Source organism: Callorhinus ursinus, unplaced genomic scaffold (genome assembly GCF_003265705.2).
Source record: "Callorhinus ursinus isolate GAN/ISIS: 27379988/994484 unplaced genomic scaffold, GSC_fseal_2.0 scaffold22, whole genome shotgun sequence".
Taxonomy (NCBI): Eukaryota; Metazoa; Chordata; class Mammalia; order Carnivora; family Otariidae; genus Callorhinus; species Callorhinus ursinus.
The window spans coordinates 11294033-11314852 of record NW_027397084.1 but is presented as its reverse complement, the minus strand read 5'-3'; the positions used below and the strand labels follow the sequence as shown (position 1 = coordinate 11314852).

The following is a 20820-nucleotide window of genomic DNA, read 5'->3' as shown; positions in this document are numbered from 1 at the left end:
ATTGTATAGGGTAATCTGCTTGACTCAAAGTCTACTGATTTGAACATTAATCTCAGCTGAAAAGTATCGCCTCAGCAACATCCAGACCGGTTTTTTTTTTTTTTTTTAAGATTGTATTTATTTATTCATGACAGACAGAGAGAGAGAGAGAGAAGCAGAGGGAGAAGCAGGCCCCCAAGGAGCGGGGAGCCCAATGCGGGACTCGATCCCAGGACCCTGGGATCATGACCTGAGCCGAAGGCAGACGCTTAACCATCTGAGCCACCCAGGTGCCCCAGACCGGTTTTTAACCAAATATCCAGGATCTTGGACTAGCCAAGTTGATACATTAAAATTAACTAGCCCCCCCCAAAAAAGAAAAGAAAACCAAACACATAAATAAAATTTAACCCTCACAATTGCCTTCCCAGAATCCTCTGCTCATGAATATAGTCTCTGCTCATAATTATGGCCTTCTGCATATCTGCCCCAATGGACTTTTCTTCATTGTTCTCCTGGAACCCTTTCTCATCCAATTACCCCTATTTGGGGGGAGCATATCCTTCAGTAGCTTACGGTGCACAAGAAGTAAAATTTTAAAGTCTTTGAATGTTTAAAACATTTTTATTCTTCCCTCACATTTGACTGATGTGGCTCATTCTAAAATTCTGGGTTGGAGATGCTTTTCTCTTGGAATTTTGGAGGCATTACTCCATCATCTGCTGATTTTCCAGAGTTGGTACCTTTGAACAATCCAGTAAAATTCTGATTTGCCTGCTTTTTCTCTCTGGAAGTGTAAAAATTCCACTGTAAAAGCCTGGACCCTGAGGTCCTGAGCTTTTACAGTGATGTGGCTGGGTAGGGCTTTTTTACTCACCTTGTTGAGCATTCAGCACAACTTTCAGACTGGAGTCTTGTGCCTACCAATGCTGGCTGGAAAAATTTCTTATGTCACTTTGTGGTTTTTTTTCCTCTTTCCTACTTTCAATTATTTATTTTTCTGGTAGGTTCTAATTTTAGTTGGGTAGACTTTCTAATCTGACCCTCTAAGCTTTTGTCCTACTTCTGTTCTCTTTCACTTTTTTTTTTTTTTAAGATTTTATTTATTTGACAGAGAGAGACACAGCAAGAGAGGGAACGCAAGCAGGGGGAGTGGGAGAGGGAGAAGCAGACTCCCCGCTGAGCAGGGAGCCCGATGCGGGACTCGATCCCAGGACCCTGGGATCATGACCTGAGCCGAAGGCAGACGCTTAACGACTGAGCCACCCAGGCACCCCTCTCTTTCACTTGTGATTTAACTTTCTGGTTGGTAAGCTTCCCTGATTCAGTTTCCTAACTTTTTTTTTTTTAAGATTTTATTTATTTGACACAGAGATCGCACAAGCAGGGGGAGTGGCAGGCAGAGGGAGAAGCAGGCTCCCCGCAGAGCAGGGGGACCAACTCAGGCCTGATCCCAGGACCCTGGGATCATGACCTGAGCCGAACACTCAACCTACTGAGCCACCCGGGTGCCCCAAGTTTCCTAACTTTTTATGATTTTTTTCATTTTGACTGTTATATTTTATATTTCCCAGAGCCCTTTCTTGCTTTTTGATATTTTTTTCTTCTTTTTCTTTTCCTGTAACATCTTGGTTGTTCTATCCTCAGGGACTTCAGGGGCGTAGTAGCAACATCTTCCTGTACTTTCCTTCCTCCTGGTTAGTTGGTTGATTTTTTTTTTTTAAAGATTTTATTTATTTATTTGAGAGAGAGAGAATGACAGATAGAAAGCACGAGAGGGAAGAGGGTCAGTGGGAGAAGCAGACTCCCCGCTGAGCAGGAAGCCCGATGTGGGACTCGATCCCGGGACTCCAGGATCATGACCTGAGCCGAAGGCAGTCGCTTAACCAACTGAGCCACCCAGGCGCCCCGGTTAGTTGGTTGATTTTAAATCTCTTTCATGTTGGAGGCTTTTCCCAAATGTGTAGTCATCCTTGACTCTTCATATTTAAGAGTGAGATCACTTTTTTAAAAGCTGATTTGTAGCTCTATGCATGTAGGTTAAACTTGTAGACTGGTGGATTCTCTTTTAGGGGACTAGTCCTTGAGCTGTCCTTTTTATTATGGAATGCTAAACTCTTTGCACTTCATTTTCCTAAGGCTATTCAATTTCTGCAGGAAAGAAGGGTCATCCATTTCCTACAGCCAGAGTGATATCCCCAAGCATAGGCCTCGTTGCTGATCTTCTAAGGGCAGGGTGGGGAAAAAAGGCTAAGGTCCCCACAGTTAATTAGCTGACTTTTATTTAATCAAGCTAATTTCAGCCTGATGCTCACTTCAACCTTCCCTTATTCTTTACGTCCCCAAATGGCAAATGTCTCCAAATCCAAAGCCTTGGTTATTCAGTTTCCCAAGAGAACAAATCTCAGCTCTTCTATTGGCTGGGGAGGCATTATTATCTCACCAGTGGATTAAGGAAAACAACCCAGCTGCTTGGTACTCGGACATTCCACCAATGTTTTTGCCTCACTCAAGCCTGGCCTTCCTTAATCCCTGGGGTGTCCGGGCACTAAGCCTGTGAGTCAGTTGGCTTTCTTTTTTCTTCCACAACCACCTCCATTTAAGTTGGAATGTTGTCCCCTTCCTAAGTGGCTTCCCCTGATGTCTACTTTGTCTTTCAAAAAGTCATCAAAATCTCTCTTCTACTGTGTCCTCCTTGCCTCTTTTTGTTGTTATTGTTGTTGTTGTTGTTAATTTTTGCCCTAATATCATTTAAAATTTCTTTACAGGTACTCTAGCAGTGGGATTGGGGAAGGGGAGGGAATAAGTACCTATGAACAATCTACCAGTGTTAGCTAGAAGTTTTAAATAGGCAAGTTTTGATGAAGAGACAGGAGAAAGTGCAGAGGATGGGGCATATCCAGAAAAGGGGCTCAGAGTGTGCATGGTAGGGCTGGATATACAGGCATCTTAAAGGCACTGAGTCCCTGGGTAGAGCTGAGAAAGATACAGTCCAAGGGTTTGCAAGGAGACTGGAGCACTCAAGGGGCAGTAAATCTGACCACTTCATAGCTTTGCTCTAGGTATTCCTACTTGTGCCAACCATCACACTTTTTTTTAACCAGCCATAATACTTTGAATGAACTTTATACCTCTTTTTCTAAACTAAGCTTGAGGATCAGAGAGTAATGTTCTTCCTCTGCAACCTAAGGTACAACCTTACCCTCCCCCACCGCTTTCTGCTGATTTCCTCTCACTGTTGCAGGGTCCTTAACAGAACTCAGGATCATTTCTAATTAAATATATATGTTAGTAGTCCTGCTGTCACACAGACACATCATATTAAAAAAAAAAAAAGAGGGCGCCTGGGTGGCTCAGTCGTTAAGCGTCTGCCTTCGGCTCGGGTCATGATCCCAGGGTCCTGGGATCGAGCCCCGCATCGGGCTCCCTGCTCCGCGGGAAGCCTGCTTCTCCCTCTCCCACTCCCCCTGCTTGTGTTCCCTCTCTCGCTGTGTCTCTCTCTGTCAAATAAATAAATAAAAAAGAAAAGAAAAGAAAAAAAGAAAAAGAACTCACCCTGATGGAAAACTGTCATGTTAAGTCATAAGATTAGAAGGATCTTAAGATGTTGCCCAGCTTATATTTCTGTGCTTCAGGGTGAAATGATACTGTACTTAGGAAGTGACTTTTTTTTTTTTTTTAAGATTTTATTTGACACAGAGAGACACAGGGAGAGAGGGAACACAAGCAGGGGGAGTGGGAGAGGGAGAAATGGGCTTCCCGCGGAGCAGGGAGCCTGACGTGGGGCTCCATCCCAGGACCCTGGGATCGTGACCTGAGCCGAAGGCAGACACTTAACGACTGAGCCACCCAGGCGCCCTAGGAAGTGACTAAATGCTCATTCACAACTACTGACAAAGTGGCAGGGGCAGAGGGACAGGGCTGGAGTTGTTGTAAGACCTCTAGGGGTGTCCCTATTCCATGTTGCCTGGTGAGGAGCTAATGGTTGAGATTCTCAGCTTCTTCAGCTACGAAATTACACAAATACCCTGAGTATCTTATAATAAGATTGTTGTAAAATCAAGTGTGATCATTCAGATCAAAATGTTTCCCTAATTGTACACTACATTGATATATCCAAAGATAAGTTCATGGAATTGGCCAGAAACTTTGCTACCTTTTCTGTGGAATGTGAAATTCAATGCAGTACATTCCATGATCTTATGACACTTAGAATTTAGTAACAGTTCTTTATAGAAGAGGGAAAAACAACAAAGACAAAAATCTGGCTTTTTTTTTTTCTTTTAGTGCTGGAATTTGCATCTCAAATCTAAAATAATTCCGTGCATATTTTTCTGATCCATGCCTGCTACCATTGACTCTATTCTGCTTTCTTCTTTGTCTGTGTTGAGTTTCTCCAGCCTTTAAAGCAAGGCTGGGAAAGCTTCAGTGTGGTGGAAATGACCCAAATCTCCACTGGTAGATAAATGTATAAACACAATGTGGTGTATGCACACAATAGAATAGGATTCAGCCTTAAAAAGGAAGGACACGCTGACACCTGCTACAACATGAACCCAGAGGACATCAGGCTAAGTGAAATTAGCCAGTCACAAAAAGACAAATGCTGCATGATTCCACATATATAAGGTACCGAGAGTAGTCAAATTCATAGAGATAGAAAGTAGAAGGGTGCTTGCCAGGACAGGAAGGGAAGGGGAGTTATTTAATGGGTGTACTTTCAGGTTTGCAAGATATAAAGAGTTTTGGAGATGGATGGTGGTGATGGTTGCACAACAATGTGAATGTATTTAGTGCCACCAAACTGTACTTAAATGGTTAAAGTAGTAAATTTTGTTATGTCTATTTAGCCACAATTTAAAAAATAGGAAAAATAAAGCAGCTTAAGTGCATGATAGATGTGTAAATCCAGTAGCATGTCCAGAAATAAAATCAGGTGTGCATGGTTCTCTAGAATCTTTTTTTAAATTTAATTTTATTTATTTATTTGACACACACAGAGAGAGAGCGAGAGAGAGCACGCGCACAAGCAGGGGGGGAGTGGCAGGCAAAGGGAGAGGGAGAAGCAGCCTCCCCGCTGAGCAGGGAGCCTAAGTCAGGGCTTGATTCCAGGACCCTAGGATCATGACTTGAGCTGAAGACAGATGCCCAACCAACTGAGCTACCCGGTACCCCAGTTCTCTAGGTTCTTACATGTCTGCAGCACAATAGTAGGTGTTCAGTACACTTGTGGGGCTTGTGGAATTGCACTGGATTTCTCTGTACCAAGTTTTCAAGTGATTTTTTTTTTTAAGATTTATTTATTTGAGAGAGGGAGCACGGGGGATGGGGAGGAGCAGAGGGAGAGAGAACCTCAAGCCGACTTCCCACTGAGCGAAGAGCCCCACTCGGGGACTGGATCTCACAACCCTGAGATCATGACCGGAGCCGAAATCAAGAGTCGGACGCTCAACCGACTGAGCCTCCCAGGTGCCCCTCAAGTGATTTCAATGAATTGTTCTCAAGGTTAGGTTTTCTGAATAAAGTTTGAAGAAATTTCAAGACAGGTGACTAAAACAGATTTCAAGAAATATCAAGTACCAAATATTACCCTAGAGAAAATGGAAGAATCACAGGCACTCTCAAAAGGAGAGTCCATTTCAGCTGTGTTGTATTCCTTCCAAATGACTGGAATTTTTGGTAAATGGCAAGCCTTCCACTAGAAGGACCTTGGGCAATCATCTGGTCCAGACCATGCCTTCAGGCAGGTAAGATATCATCATCCCATTTCGCAGATGAGGCAATCCTGGTGACCAGAGAGGTGAAGAAACTTAAGTCACACAAGAAGGGAAGGAATGGCGTCCAGAGCTCAGGGATCCTGCCTGCCAGGACCTGTGCTTATTTCTGTGCTGTCACGCTCTGTCTTCCCTAACTCCTCTGGATCTCTGTTTTTCCTACCACATTCTAGAGTTACTATATTAGCCATCCTAATTATTGTGTATAAAGTCTTTGAGTGTCCCAGGCTGTGGCTCTGGGAAAAGGCGGGCGGTTTAAAAGCTTTTCAGAGTTGATATGATAGATATCTGGAATTGAGTCCCAGATTCAGACTCTAAAGACAGGAATCCGTGTGATGGTGGATGAATTGGTTGACCTCTGTGACTCTCAGATTCCTCATCTGTTTAAAAACATGCCTGATTCAGTGTGTTTTTGTGAGTCAATGAGATTTGTTTGTGAAGGTTATTTTGTATGGTATAAAGCAAATGGTTTTTAGGGGCGCCTGGGTGGCTCAGTCGGTTGAACGTCTGACTCTTGATTTCAGCTGAGGTCATGATCTTGGGGTCGTGGGACTGAGCCCCACTAGAGCTCCATGCTCAGTGGGGAGTCTGCTTGAAATTCTCTCTCTCTCTCTCTCTGCCCCTCCCCCTCCCTCACCCCTGCCCAGCTCTCTCTCAAATAAATAAATAAATCTTAAAAAAAAAAAAAAAGAAAAAGAACATGGTTTTTAAAGTGTGATCCAGTGAGTCTTGAGGGTACCCCAGACCCTTACAGGAGGTTTACAGAAATTAAAACTATTTTCATGAATATACTAAGATGTTATTTACCTTTCTTTACTGTAAATCTCTTATAAGTATGCAGTAAGGTTACATGACATCTGCATGTACTGTAACAGATTGAATGCAGAAGCAGATAGGAGATGTCCCACTGCTTTCTATTAAGTTAGATATTAGAGATTTGCAAAAAATGTTACTATGACTCATTCTATGAATTTTTGTTTTGAAGATAGTTATTTTTTATAAAAATGGCATTTATGTTAAAATGAAATGGGTTATTATACAGTGGCTAACTGAACATAATAAAAAAATACTATATATAAAATATATAAATTAAATATTTATCCTTAAAAAAGGATAGGCGGGGCGCCTGGGTGGCTCAGTTGGTTAAGCGACTGCCTTCGGCTCAGGTCATGATCCTGGAGTCCTGGGATCGAGTCCCATATCGGGCTTCCTGCTCCGCAGGGAGTCTGCTTCTCCCTCTGACCCTCTTCCCTCTCGTGCTATCTCTCATTCTCTCTCTCTCAAATAAATAAATAATCTTAAAAAAAAAAAAAAAAAAAAAAAGGATAGGCTTATTACTATTATTTTACATCAATTAATAAATATTTCCAAAAATTTCAGTTCTAACTTCTAATATGGTAAACATTGACAGATATAACTACATAAACAAAAGCTTTTTGTGAGATTTTCATCATTTCTTTTTTTAATTTATTTTTTTAGTAATCTCTACACCCCACATGGCACTCAAACTCACGACCCTGAGATCAAGACTCACATGTTCTTCTGACTGAGCCAGCCGGGGCCCCAAGATACTCATTATTTCTTTCTTTTCTTTTCTTTTTTTTTAATTTTTTTGACAGAGAGATAGAGAGCACAAGTAGGGGAGGCTCTCAGGGGAGAGCCTGCTTCTCCCTCTCCCTTGAGCAGGGAGCCAGACGTGGGGCTCGATCCCAGGACGAGCCAAAGGCAGCCGCTTAACCGACTGAGCCACCCAGGCGCCCCATACTCATTATTTCTTAACAGTGTAAAAATATGGATACCTGGGTGGCTCAGTCAGTCAAGCAACTGCCTTTGGCTCTCAGGGTCCTGGGATCGAGCCCCGCATTGGGCTCCTTGCTCAGCGGGGAGCCTGCTCCTCCCTCTGCCTCTGTCCCTCCTCCCTCTGCCAGCCGCTCCCCCTGCTTGTGCGCCCTCTCTCTCTGACAAATAAATAAAATCTTTAAAAGAAAAAACAGTATAAAAATATTTGAGAACTGCTGCTATAAAGCACTGTACAAATAGTAGATATTTTTACTTTGTATCACTGACTTAAAAAAGAAATACCATGATAAAAAGCTTGCCCTTTTCTTATGGGAAATGTAGAAAATTACAAATAAATATAAAAAAGGAAATAAACATTATCAATAGTCCCATAATACAAAGAACAATGGTTACCATTTTTATTGCATTTTTCTCAGTATTTTATTTTTAAATTTGTTTAACTGAGGTATTGTTAACACACGTTTCATTAGTTTCAGGTGTGCAGTCAGTATTCTTTCATTACAAATAGCTAACCTGTGAGTCTGCTAGGCTTCAGAGTTTTGGTGGCAAGAGTTGAGGCTGTCACGTGCAGGCCTGAGGCCCCACCTGCAGAATCCCAGCTCCGCGCAGTTCTCTCTGGGTGTGTTTTCTTCAAGGACTATCTCGTGTGTGCTCATCACTGAGTCTTCTCAGTTACTACATTCGTCCACCACCTTCTCCCTCTCCTCCTCTGCCCTCTTTGGGGACGAGCTGCTAGAGCGTCCACAGCCTGCCGCAGGGGGCTACCCCAGTTGCCCAGTCCTTCATCTCCGAATGGGCACAGGTGGGCCCTCCCACTGCCCGTGAGCAAGAGCTCTCAGAGGCAGAGGTGGTGGGTGCTGGGTCAGCTTGCGGTGCTGGGTGCCCGAGAGTCTCGCTATGGTCAGGACCTCCCTCCTCCAGCAGCATTTCGACCTGAGGACGTTGGTGGCGCACAGTTCTACTGAAAGCATCTCTTTCTCCTTATCATGTTACCACCTCCATTCCTGCCACCTTTCTAGTCCTGAGATAGGAGCCCATGAAGGGCTAAGGATGGGGCAGGTCACACTCTGAGTGCGGAATATCACCAGCAACAGCTCCCCCAACCCCGTGACCAAGGTTCAGTATTTTAGAACTTAGTACTTATATAGCAGCAGCTTTCAAACTTTTGGGTCTGTTTTCACTCTTCAAAATTAAGAAGAGCCTCCAACAGCTTTTGATTATGTGGTTATACCTACCACTATTTACTGTGTTAGGAATCAGAACTGAAAATAGTTTGAAATATTTATAAATCCATCTAAAATAGCAGTGACAACTCGTTCCATTTTAACATTTTTTTTTTAAGATTTTATTTATTTGACAGAGAGAGAGACACAGCTAGAGAGGGAACACAAGCAGGGGGAGTGGGAGAGGGAGAAGCAGGCTTCCCGCGGAGCAGGGAGCCCAATGCGGGGCTCGATCCCAGGACCCTGGGATCATGACCCGCCCCAAAGGCAGACACCTAACGACTGAGCCACCCAGCACCCCTCCATTTTATCATAGATCGTAGTCCTGCCTTCATTGTTCTGTGACTTTCTTTTTAATCTGTGATTCTTTTCTTGTTAAGACTTTATTTATTTGACAGTGAGAGAGGGAACACAAGCAGGGGGAGTGGGAGAGGGAGAAGCAGGCTCCCTGCTGAGCAGGGAGCCCGATGCGGGACTCGATCCCAGGACCCTGAGATCATGACCTGAGCCAAAGGCAGATGCTTAACCGACTAAGCCACCCAGGCGCCCCTATTCTGTGATTCTTAAATTTTAAAAAGTTGGAGTTGATTTCCTTATTTGCAAAATTTTTTAGGAAACAATAGTTTTCTCAGTTCTGACTTTATTCACATTGTTATCAACCTGCAGGACATCCCATTTCTTGCCTTTTAGTACAAAACAGAAGAATAGCAAAATATGTATAGGAAACTGGAAACAATCCACTATTATGAATTTAAGAGCTTATTTGTTTTTTGTTTTTTTCTTTTTGGGGGGGTTGACACTGGGTTCATGGTTGTGACTTTGATATTACATATACATCTGTCAGTCATAGTTTCTATAAGTAAAACAATTCTCAAGACTTAAAGTATAAATATTTTTTTTAATTTTATTTTATTTATTTTTTATTATTTTTTTAAAGGTTTTATTTATTTGAGAGAGAGAATGAGAGAGAGAGAGCACATGAGAGGGGGGAAGGTCAGAGGGAGAAGCAGGCTCCCCGCTGAGCAGGGAGCCCGATGTGGGACTCGATCCCGGGACTCCAGGATCATGACCTGAGCCGAAGGCAGTCGCTTAACCAACTGAGCCACCCAGGCGCCCAGTATAAATATTTTTTTAAAGTAAGCTTTGTGCCCAACGAGGGGCTTGAACACACCACCCTGAGATCAAGAGGTGCATTCTCTACCGACTGTGAGCCATCCAGGCGCCCCTTAAAGTAAATATTTCTAAATTTCACAGTATTTTCCAGAGAACACCATGACATCTGGGGGTTTCCCCACCTGAACCACCAATTAGGGAACACTCAACCATGTCTGTCTTGTCTGCCCAGAGATTTATAAAGAGAAGACTAAGTTAGCCTCTTACTTCTCAGAACAGATGCAGCTCAGAATCCAATTTAAGATGATATAGGGTGGTCTTTAGAACTGAAATACATTATATAGAACTTGGATAGTTCTCCACATGAGAACCACAAATGGCTTAATATTTGAGAAACCCTAAAGGAAAAATCCAAAGTTCAGTTTTACAAAGCACAGAAATAGAGCTTTGAGAAGTCCCTAGATCACTTGCTTTAAGAACTGCATGTATTGGTTAAGGATCTCATTGGGCTGCTGCTGCTGCTGATTCTCTGTCCTGTGCATTGACTCAAAGAGAGATACTATGAAGCATTTTCTGATTTTAAGGGGTGTCAGACAAGTTCCTTTGGGTGCCTGTCTTTAGAAGGATAAATAAAACAGAGTGGTTTATTATGAAATCTGGGCAAAATTTAGGCTTACCTAGGTGGAAGATGTGTCAGTAGATTTTTTTTTTAAGAATTTTTTTAAGAGTTTATTTGTTTATTTGAGAGAGAGAGAGCACAGAAGTGAGAGGGAGAGGGAGAAGCAGGCTCCCCGCTGAGCAGAGCCCAATGTGGGGCTCGATCCCAGGACTCATAGATCATGGCCTGAGCCGAAAGCAGACGCTTGACCGACTGAGCCACCCAGGCGCCCCTGTTAGTAGATCTTTAACAGGTGCAAGTTGAAGGACTCAATTCAAAGGAGTGAAAGTGTAAATGGTATTTGTGGATTGCATAATTCCAAAGGAGAAACTGGAGCTGGCCACAGGCTTGCCTGAATCCGGGTCTCTCTCCTTGCTCTCCCTTTGTCCATCTCTCTCTGCTTTTTGCCCCCTTGTTGGTTTCCGGGCTCAGATTCTATCCCATGACAGCAGAGATATGGCCATAGCAGCTCTGAGGCCAGGCTTACAATTTGGCAGCTGAAAGGAACACCTCTGACTTGGGAAATTCCAGGGAAGGACTGTGTAGGTCAGACTGCGTCCTGTGCCAGAAGGAACAGAAAGTTTTGATGGATGGCCTTGGGGGGAAGGGGAGGAGGGACAGACAGCAGTTTCCTTAAAAATGGTGAAGTTAGGAGGCAGGAGGAAGTTGGCACCAGAAAGGGATGATGTGTCCGATGATTTACTCTGTCACGAAGGGGATGCCTTTTAACGTCACTGTTCTCTAGTTGAGAGATTGGTTACTTCATGATCTTACAAAGATTGAGTTACATAACCCCTCTGTACCTCAGTTTCTCATATTAATATAACAATAATGCTGTATTTCATGAGGTAGTTGTGAGGATTAAGTGTTTAGAACAGTGCCTGACACACAATAAGGGTTTAAATACATGGCTTAGTTCACAGTATGGGGCCCAGACAATGGGTGGATCTGGGGCCTGGAACATCTCTTGAGCTGAGAGAGTCTATCCGGGAGACGCTGGAAAGTTCATCCATCTAGTATAGTGAGGTGTCTGAAGTCCATGAATTGGAAACCACAGGTGGCAGTCACTCCAGGCAAGCACCTCAGCATTGAAGGTCTGGCATACTTGTTCTGAAGCAGAGCAGTATGATGCCACACTCCCTGGAGCTCTCTAGACATTTGGAAATACAGGGGTAGGAGGTTATGGTTGACATTGTGACTTGGATGTGTTTCTGGCCTTTAGCGTCTGGGGAAACAATGTGTTCATGGGACAGTCCTACACAGGGAAGAACTCTCCTTCCTAAAATGCCTAAAGCACCACCACTGATACAAGAAACTAGAATGACCTCAGTAGGCAGGCCCCGGAGTGACAGGGAGTGCAAGAGCAGAGGGACTGAGAAATCCAAGCTTCGCTCGTTGAGGTCAGTCACCAAGCAATAGGGCCCCTGGGCACCTGGCTTTTAGGGCAAGATTCCTGTCTTCAGGAAGGAGGCAGAGATGGAAAAAAGCAATGCAGAGGTCTGAGTACATAGCAGAGACAAAGACTCCAGACACTGAACAGCCCTGGGCAGGTCATGCAGGACCTCAGCCAGTAGGCTCGTCAGTTCTGCCCCAGCTCTACCACCTACATGCTTGTGAGGTACTATGTCTTTTTTTTTTTTGGTGAGTTACTCTTTCTGTAAGCCCTGATTGACTCCTCAGTAAGGAGAGTATACTAAGGATAGCATCCACCCCATGAGGCTGCTGTAAGGATGGAGTTTTCAGCATGGCACCTGACAACACTGTAAGTGTTCGGCCAAGGAAAGTGGCCATGATTGTTGTTGTCATCAATAACAATGACAGAGATCCAATGAGGAGAATTTGGGTAAGAAGGTAGGATGCTGGCCTTACGAAAGCAAAAGTGCTGGTAACCAGTCTGGGACATAACGTCACAGCTCAGAGTGTGGAGACAGCTCCTCAGTTCCTTCCTGTGTCAGAGTAGGGTTGGTGGTTGGGATGAAGAGGGATGTGATGTTGCAGCCGGACCCCAGCAGATCATTGTGTGAGGAGAAGGGAAGTGGAAGATGCCAACTCCTTCAGGAAGGAACCAGCAGCTTAGCTGGGGAACTGGGACTAACACTCACGAATAGTTAAAGGAATAGCCTGTACATGCACTCTTATAATTATGCAAAGTAATATCTATGTTCGGTGATGTATGTAGGGGAAAACAAAAGTCTGAAAGGATGTGACCAAAATGTTCACGGTGGGAATCTCTAGGAGATGAGAACACGAATTTTTTTTTTTTTAAATAAGGATTTTATTTATTTATTTTTCAGAGAGAGAGGGTGCACAAGCAGGGGGAGGAGCAGAGGGAGAGGGAGAGGCAGGCTCCCCGCTGAACAGGGAGCCCGATGTGGGACTCAATCCCGGGACCCCGGGATCATGACCTGAGCCGAAGGCAGACGCCTAACCGACTGAGCCACCCAGGCGCCCCAAGAACAGGAATTTTTTTTTTTAAACAGTATGAATTCATTTTGTGGTTAGAAAAAAATGTTAGTCCTGAGTGACCTAAGACAGCCTATAATTCAGTTGAGAGTTCTGGAATACCACAGAAATGAGAAATCACAGGTTCTAGACTAGTGTGGGAAGATCCATGAGGAGGTGGCATTTGGAGGATTGCTGACGGATGGACAGGATTTAGACATGGGTGGGAGAAGACGCGCTAGAGAGGAGGCCTAAGTGAGTGGATAATCATGACGGGTGTTCCGTGCCAGTTACCAGCTTATTTCCTCTCAGGTCTAAAACCCATTTTTGGCCCTGCTTTGTGATTCTGGAGCTGGACCGTGTAGACCTTTCTCTCTTGCCGGTTGGCACAGTACTTGGCTTTGTCCTGCCACAGCATGTCTGGGGATGTTGAAAGAACTCCCTGCCAAGGAGAGGCTACAAGGAGCAGATCAAGATTAGTCAGATAAAGCACCAGAAAATTTTTTCAGGGTCTCAACCTCTAGGCAGAAAAGAAATTCAGTCACGAACTGAAAGACTAGTAAGAAATCTTCTCAACATTGCCAACGATGGTTCAGCAACTGCCTGACAGAGCCATGAGTCTTCCCAAGGCTTTGCCCCCTGACCTGCTGCTCATCCCTTCCTCTGCAGCCTGTCTTCCATGGCCAGGGCCTTCCTGACGGGCGCCCACTTCTCCTAATGATGAGCGCACCACACTTTTCACACTACTTTACCTTTGCCCGCAATATTGCCACTACCTGGAACACCCTCTTCCATTCTTTGATGCCTTGACAAATATCCATTAGTCTGTCAAGAGGCTGATGGGGCATCACGATGCACGTCACGATGGTGAAAGAAGTTTCCCTATATTATCTTCCCTCCAGCTTCATACCTTCCCTTCCCCATTCCTTCTAGACTGCTTCAGTTCCATGCATTAAGTTATCTTTGGCTTATTTAGTGTCTTTGTTCATCTTTTCCGCTACGAAACTTAATGCTTTTTTTTTTTAAGGTTTTATTTATTTATTTGACAGAGAGACACAGTGAGAGAGGGAACCCAAGCAGGGGGAGTGGGAGAGGGAGAAGCAGGCTTCCGGCCGAGCGGGGAGCCCGATGCGGGGCTCAATCCCAGGACCCCGGGACCATGACCTGAGCCGAAGGCAGACGCTTATTGCCTGAGCCACCCACGTGCCCCGAAACTTAATGCTTTAATTCTCCCTTAGATCTCCAGAGCCTATCAGACAGCCTGGAATATAGCATGTGGACTGAAGTGACTTGGGAGGATGGTATTATTTGAGGGGATTGGAACACTTAGAATTAGTGGGGGCATCATTGTAGGTGTAGAATAGCATTTTACAGTATTTCTGGTTTAGGAATGTTGGCCATCCAATATCTTTTCCAGTAGGTTGCATCAGCATGGTATTTCTCTACCTCTGTCTGCCTCTCTCTTCTCTCATACACAGGCAAGGGTACGTGGTAGGAGAATTAGAATCTACTATTAAATCAATCTGCTTTGGGCTCAACCTATGAAATTCTGAGCAGGAAAACACCTATACCTCCTCATGAAGTTCTTTTTGCAATGTCCATTTCAGTTAAAATCCCCCTTTTTTTCAAAGATTTTATTTATTTATTTGTGAGAGAGAGAGAGAAAGCATAAGCAGGGGGGAGGGGCAGAGGGAGAGGGAGAAGCAGACTCCCCACTGCGCAGGGAGTCCGATGCGGGACTTGATCCCAGGACCCTGGGATCATGACCTGAGTTGAAGGCAGATGCTTAACTGACGGAGCCACCCAGATGCCCCTAAAATCCCCTCTTAACATAAAGGAGGGGAAAGTTCAGAGGTGAACAATAGAATATCCCTCACATTGCTGGCATTCTGGGCTGGTTAAGTGACTCCTTGGATAGCTCTCTCGCCTATCCCAAGCTGAGAGCATCTAGATTTTGATTGGACTTTTGCCAGAGCTCATTAGCATAGTGTACCTTGACCTGGATTAGGGAAATGCAGCGTCTGTGTAGAAAATGACCAGAACCTGCTGGGACCTGAACCAGAGATGAGATTTTTATGACACAGTATTGTCTGCATCTCCATAAGAAGTCAGAAGGTAAGGAAGCCAGAAATCCGCAGGAGAGGCTAGTGTAAGGAATATGCTAATAGTCACCCCATTCCTACAGGGTTTCAGTTCTACTTGGTTCTCTATAGAAATGATAAAATTTGAATACATTTTGGCCCAAGTTGCTTAAAAAAAAAAAAAGGAAGTCTTTACAAATTAAGTTTTTTGATTCTGGAGGAAAACTGAGTTGTTTATTTTCGAAGGGCTGCATGCAGTCCTTCCTATGTTTTGTTCTTAACTTTCAGGAAATACTAAATTAACGTTTGTTCATTTGGCAACAATTTATAGCCAAGAAGACCAAAAGGGCAATGTAGCTTTTGTGCAGCAAGATTTTTTTATTCCCCCTCCCTTAATTTAAAAACAAAAGAATTATGTCTATGTCACTTAAAACAATGCTTGGGAATTTTTGAGATGTGAATCTTGTTATTAAAGGTTTTTTGTTTTTTGTTTTGTTTTGTTTTTTTAAAAAAAGATCACTCTGTCCCAATTAGCTGTAACAAGTTTTAGACCATCTGAGTTACTGTTGTTAACGCTCAAAGAGGTAAGTGCATCCAGCTGCTGCCATCAGGTCGACACGTGATCTTTTTTTTTTAAAGAATTTTTTATTTATTCATTCGAGACACAGATACAGAGAGAGAGAGAACATGAGGAGGGGGAGAAGCAGGCTCCCCGCTGAGCAGGGAGCCCGATGTAGGGCTCGATCCCAGGACCCCGGGATCATGAACTGAGCCGAAGGCAGACGCCTAACCATCTGAGCCACCCAGGCGATCTTTGTGTCTCATAGACTTGTAATTGAAATCTGAATTCGGGTCAGTCTGTAAGAGCCTTTCTTTAGCAACTTAATGTCTATTTCCCAAGCGATTTTTGATTTAAAACTCCTGGGGATTTAACCTTGCATGGCAGTGTTCGAAACAAGGGTGATGGACTTCATGCCCTTTGAATCTTTGACCACTAGGTTGTAGGTGAGTGTGGTAGGGGGGATAAGGCACAGAGGGACCCCTAATTAGCTTGTTATCTAATGGTCATTGGTTCAGGTCAGCCGTCTTCTATATTCATATACTTGCCCTCAGATCTCAGAGACTGACAAGTATTAGGGTTTATATAAAGTCAAGTAACTAAGGAATGGGGCCTATGGCATTTCCTCAGCTGGAGACTATTAAACACATAGTTCAAGTTTACTATTAAGTTGTTTTATGTAACATCATTATGTCCCTTGTTTTTACAAGAGCCACCAGCAAATGGAGATGTCACACATGTAAACGTGTCACTTTGTGTCCTACTAATAAGCACATTTCATCTGCAAAATGATTAGTTTTTTTCCTCAGAGTAGAACATTTCCTTCCTTCCTCTCTTTTTCTTCCTCCTTTCCTTCCTTTTTTCTCTTTCTTTCTTTCTTCTTTCTTCTTTTTCCCTTCCTTTTCTTTTTTTTGGGTAAATCTCCTTTAACCAATTATGATTAGAAACCAGAGGTATTTCTCATGGGGGAAGAAATGCAGTCTGCACAAACATTTTTGAATCTCTATCTTTTACATAATACAATTTAATCAAAGTAAAGTGAGATAGAAGAATCTTCAGTTGGGGGGCGGGGGGCAGGGAAGAGGGAGATTTCTATTAGAAAGCCTTGAGGGTGCTTTGAGTTAAAGTCAAGAAACACTTTTTATTTTATTTTTTTATTTTATAACTTTTTTTATTTTATTTTATTATTAACATATAATGTATTTGTTTCATGGGTACAGGTCTGTGATTCATCAGTCTTACAAAACTCACAGCACTCACCATAGCTCAAACCCTTCCCAGTATCCATCACCCAGCCACCCCATCCCCCCACCCCTCTCCCCTCCAGCAACCCTCAGTTTGTTTCCTGACGTTGAGAGTCTCTTATGGTTTGTCTCCCTCTCTGGTTTCTTCTTGTTTCATTTTTTCCTCTCTTCCCCTATGATCCTCTGCCTTGAAGAAATACTATTCTAAAGTAGTAGTTCTCAAGGAGTTTTGCCCCCGCCAGGGGACATTTGGCCATGTCTGGAGACATTTTTATTGTCACAACAAAAGGATGCATTGCTACTGACACTTAATGGTCAGAGACCAATGATGCTGCTAAACGTTCTACAGTGCACAAGATAACCTCCCACGGCAAAAATTACCAGGTCCAGGGGCGCCTGGGTGGCTCAGTTGTTAGGCGTCTGCCTTCGGCTCAGGTCATGATCCCAGGGTCCTGGGATCGAGCCCCGCATCGGGCTCCCTGCTCGGCTGGAAGCCTGCTTCTCCCTCTCCCACTCCCTCTGCTTGTGTTCCCTCTCTCGCTGTGTCTCTCTCTGTCAAATAAATTAATAAAATCTTAAAAAAAAAAAAATTACCAGGTCCAAAGTGTCAATAATGCCAAGGTTTTAGAGGGAATCTGATTTGAGGATATCCACTGATAATATTTGAAGATACAGAGTACACACTGGATTTATTAAGGAGATACAAATTAATCTTTGTGGCAATTTAGATTTAAAAAATACTTCGAGATATATTTGGTTGTGATGTTTCCCACTTGTAACTTGAACCACATATTAGCCACTGTACAAAGGTATATCCATGAAAACACCTCCAAGCTAGCTCTCCCTCTTGCCCCAAGGTGTATGGAGGACAATGTTCTAACCAACCATTGGCTGCAGGTGACAATGGTCCCTACTCCGGCTTTTCCAGCCTGGGCCTAGAAGGGAGAAAGGCAGCCCCAACCCAAGGATCATGGGTGCTTCTGATTCCCCGTAGTCAAGCTTTATTGCCACAAGATCACTAATGACTTATACATTGTGTTTTTATTTTGTCTGTTGGTGCTTGCAAAAATGTCAATGAAACAGGTTTTTCTGGCAGTCAAGTACTGATTTTTATCTCTTTAACGGTCAGTATTACTATCACTTATTTTTTAGTGTCAGAAAACAGTCTCCAGGTCTAAGCTGCTTGAGTCAAGAGTGGATTGATCCAACAGTAGGAAACACCTTTGAAAGGAAAATTCTCCACCACTTCTGCGGGATTGGACAGGCAGAAACCTATGGGTGACCTGACTGTCATGGAGCCTGAAGACTTTGATTCTGAGGACAAGGAGATATTAAGCTGGGATATTAATGATATGAAACTGCCACAGGTATGTACTTACATAACAATCTGCCTTCAGCATTTGACTGTGAAGCCTTAACTTGCTAAAATCTGGAAGGAAATTGGTGAAGGTCCAAGCTGGGTAAATTCCTCTCCTGCAGAGCTTCAGCTGGGCATCCGACTGAGGAATTTTAAGAGGAGATGCCATTACCTAGAATTCAAGCGGGTTTTTACCTATCAGACACCACACCCTCCGCCCCACAACAGTTAAAGACTGAAACAAAGAAACTGCTACTTCCCTTCTCTTTCAAAATTTGACTTGGCTTTTGTTGTACCCACCCTAGCTAGCTGGTAGAATAAAGTCCATGATAAGGTATTTGCCAATAGATTGACTCTGCACAGTGCACAAATTCCCATACAGTCTTATTTGCTATATAGTAATGGTTTTATTTTTTTATTTTTTTTTTTGAAGAATTTATTTATTTATCTGAGAGAGAGAGAGCATGGTGGGGGCGGTCAGAGGGAGAAGCAGGGAGCCCGATGCAGGACTCGATCCTGGGGACGCCAGGATCATGCATGACCCGAGCCAAAGGCAGTCGCTTAAACAACTGAGCCACCCAGGCGCCCAATATAATAATGGTTTTAAATTAAATCTGTAACTGGAATGTGCAAATGATAGTGCTCTTATGGGATAGAGCAGCTCTTCTAGAACTTTTGTAAGTAATGCATTTCATATTTTCTTTACCTTCTTTTTTGGCATTTGACTTTTTAACTCTTAATTTGGTGGAAAATATTAGTTGTTTAAAACTGACCTCCCCTGGCTCCCTTTCTGGCATTCAAAGGATGTGTTTTCATTGGAAGTTGTTGGAAGGGGTGTTGAGAAGGCTGACCAGTACCGTGTAATGGAAAGGTCAAGCTAGTCTGCCTGATTCTGGGGAACAAGAAATTTGGATTTTCCAAGGCACGGCAGAAGAAATGAGATTTCCACAGTCTTGATTTATAACCACTCCTGATTTCATTCTAATGAAGACTTCCAGATCATTCCAAATTGCACTCTAGTGAAGATTTTCTTTCTTTTTTTTTTTCCAAAGATTTTATTTATTTATTTGATAGAGAGAGGCAGGTAGTGACAGAGATCGCGAGGAAGAGCACAAGCAGGGGGAGAGGCAAAGGGAGAGGGAGAAGCAGGCTCCCCGTGGAGCAGGGAACCAGACATGGGGCTCAATCCCAGGACCCTGGGATCACGATCCAAGCTGAAGGCAGACACTTAACGACTGAGCCACCCAGGCACCCTGAAGATTTTCTTTTGTTTCTCTTAAATTCCTGCCTACGTTACCTCTCAGTAGATCTTGGAAGAGCTGGAAGACACAAAGCATACCCTGCTTTCCACTCAGTGAAGGTGGTTAAATAAACCAGAGCTGAATCATATAAATATCTATTGTAGGGATTTGTCCTTATAGTTGCTCTTTTTTTTTTTTTTAAGATTTTATTCATTTGAGAGAGAGAGAGAGCACAAGCAGTAGGGAGGGGCAGAGGGAGAGGGAGAAACAGGCTCCCTGCTGAGCAGGGAGACCCATGCGGAGCTCTATCCCAGGATTCCCGGGATCATGACCTGAGCCACCCAGGTGCCCCTTTATGGTTGCTGTTAATTGGTTTATGATTGCTGTAGCTGTTTTAGGGGAAACTTTAAGGTACTTTTTTTTTTTTTAAGATTTATTTATTTGAGAGAGCGAGAATGAGAGAGAGAGAGAGTACATGAGAGGGGAGAGGGTCAGAGGGAGAAGCAGGCTCCCCGCCAAGCAGGGAGCCCGACACGGGACTCGATCCCGGGACTCCGGGATCACGACCCGAGCCGAAGGTAGTCGCTTAACCAACTGAGCCACCCAGGCGCCCTTTAAGGTACATTTTAGTTATACCTGGCTCAGGGGCCTATATTGCTGCCTATTCCTAATTTCATGATTGTAGCTCACAAGTAGCTGCTGGGTAACCTAAACATCAAGAGTAGAAATAAACAAGTACAAGGAAGATTCGCAGTTTCACATCCTAGAGCAGGGGTTTTAATGGGGTTTGAGAACCTTCTGAAATGGTAACACCGTGTACTAACATGCATTTTTTTCTGGGACAGAGGATCCATATCATTCATCAGATCTGTAGACAAAAGAAAGGAAGCACCACTTCTCTGGAGGAAAACTCAGGGCTCATGAAAGTTGATTTTCCAACATGAATTTCCAAAAACAAAAGCATTCACAGCTACCCAAGACATTAAATTCAGAAATTTACAACAAAAATACACAGTGCAATGTTGAAAATGTATCATTTATAGTTAATCAAAAAGTTTAATTGCTCATGGAAATAACTCAAGTGCCCTTGTAAATAGGCCAGGGAAATGATTAGAAGTGCAGTGTCCCTTGGGGTACCTGGGTGGCTCAGTCATTTAGGCCTCTGATTCTTGGTTTTGGCTGGGGTCGTGATCTCAGGGTTGTGAGATCGAGCCCCACGTTGAGCCCCGCGTCGGACTGCGCTGGGTGTGGAGCCTGCTTAAGATTCTCTGTCTGCGCACCCCCCCCCCCCCCCCCCCCCTCTGTACTCTTCTCTCCCTGCCCCTCCCAAAAAAAAAAAAAAAAAGGTG

The 20820-nt window shown here is 43.7% G+C and overlaps 1 protein-coding gene across 1 annotated transcript in view; it reads left to right on the top strand.

The window, feature by feature from the left end:
* GCM1 (glial cells missing transcription factor 1) overlaps positions 1–20820 on the top strand; it is a 42894-nt gene that overhangs the window by 9153 nt on the left and 12921 nt on the right. The window contains exon 2 of the mRNA XM_025890627.2: positions 18026–18240. Within this exon, the coding sequence (XP_025746412.1) occupies positions 18148–18240 (93 nt within the window). The 5' untranslated portion in view covers positions 18026–18147. The remainder of the gene's footprint in view (positions 1–18025; positions 18241–20820) is intronic.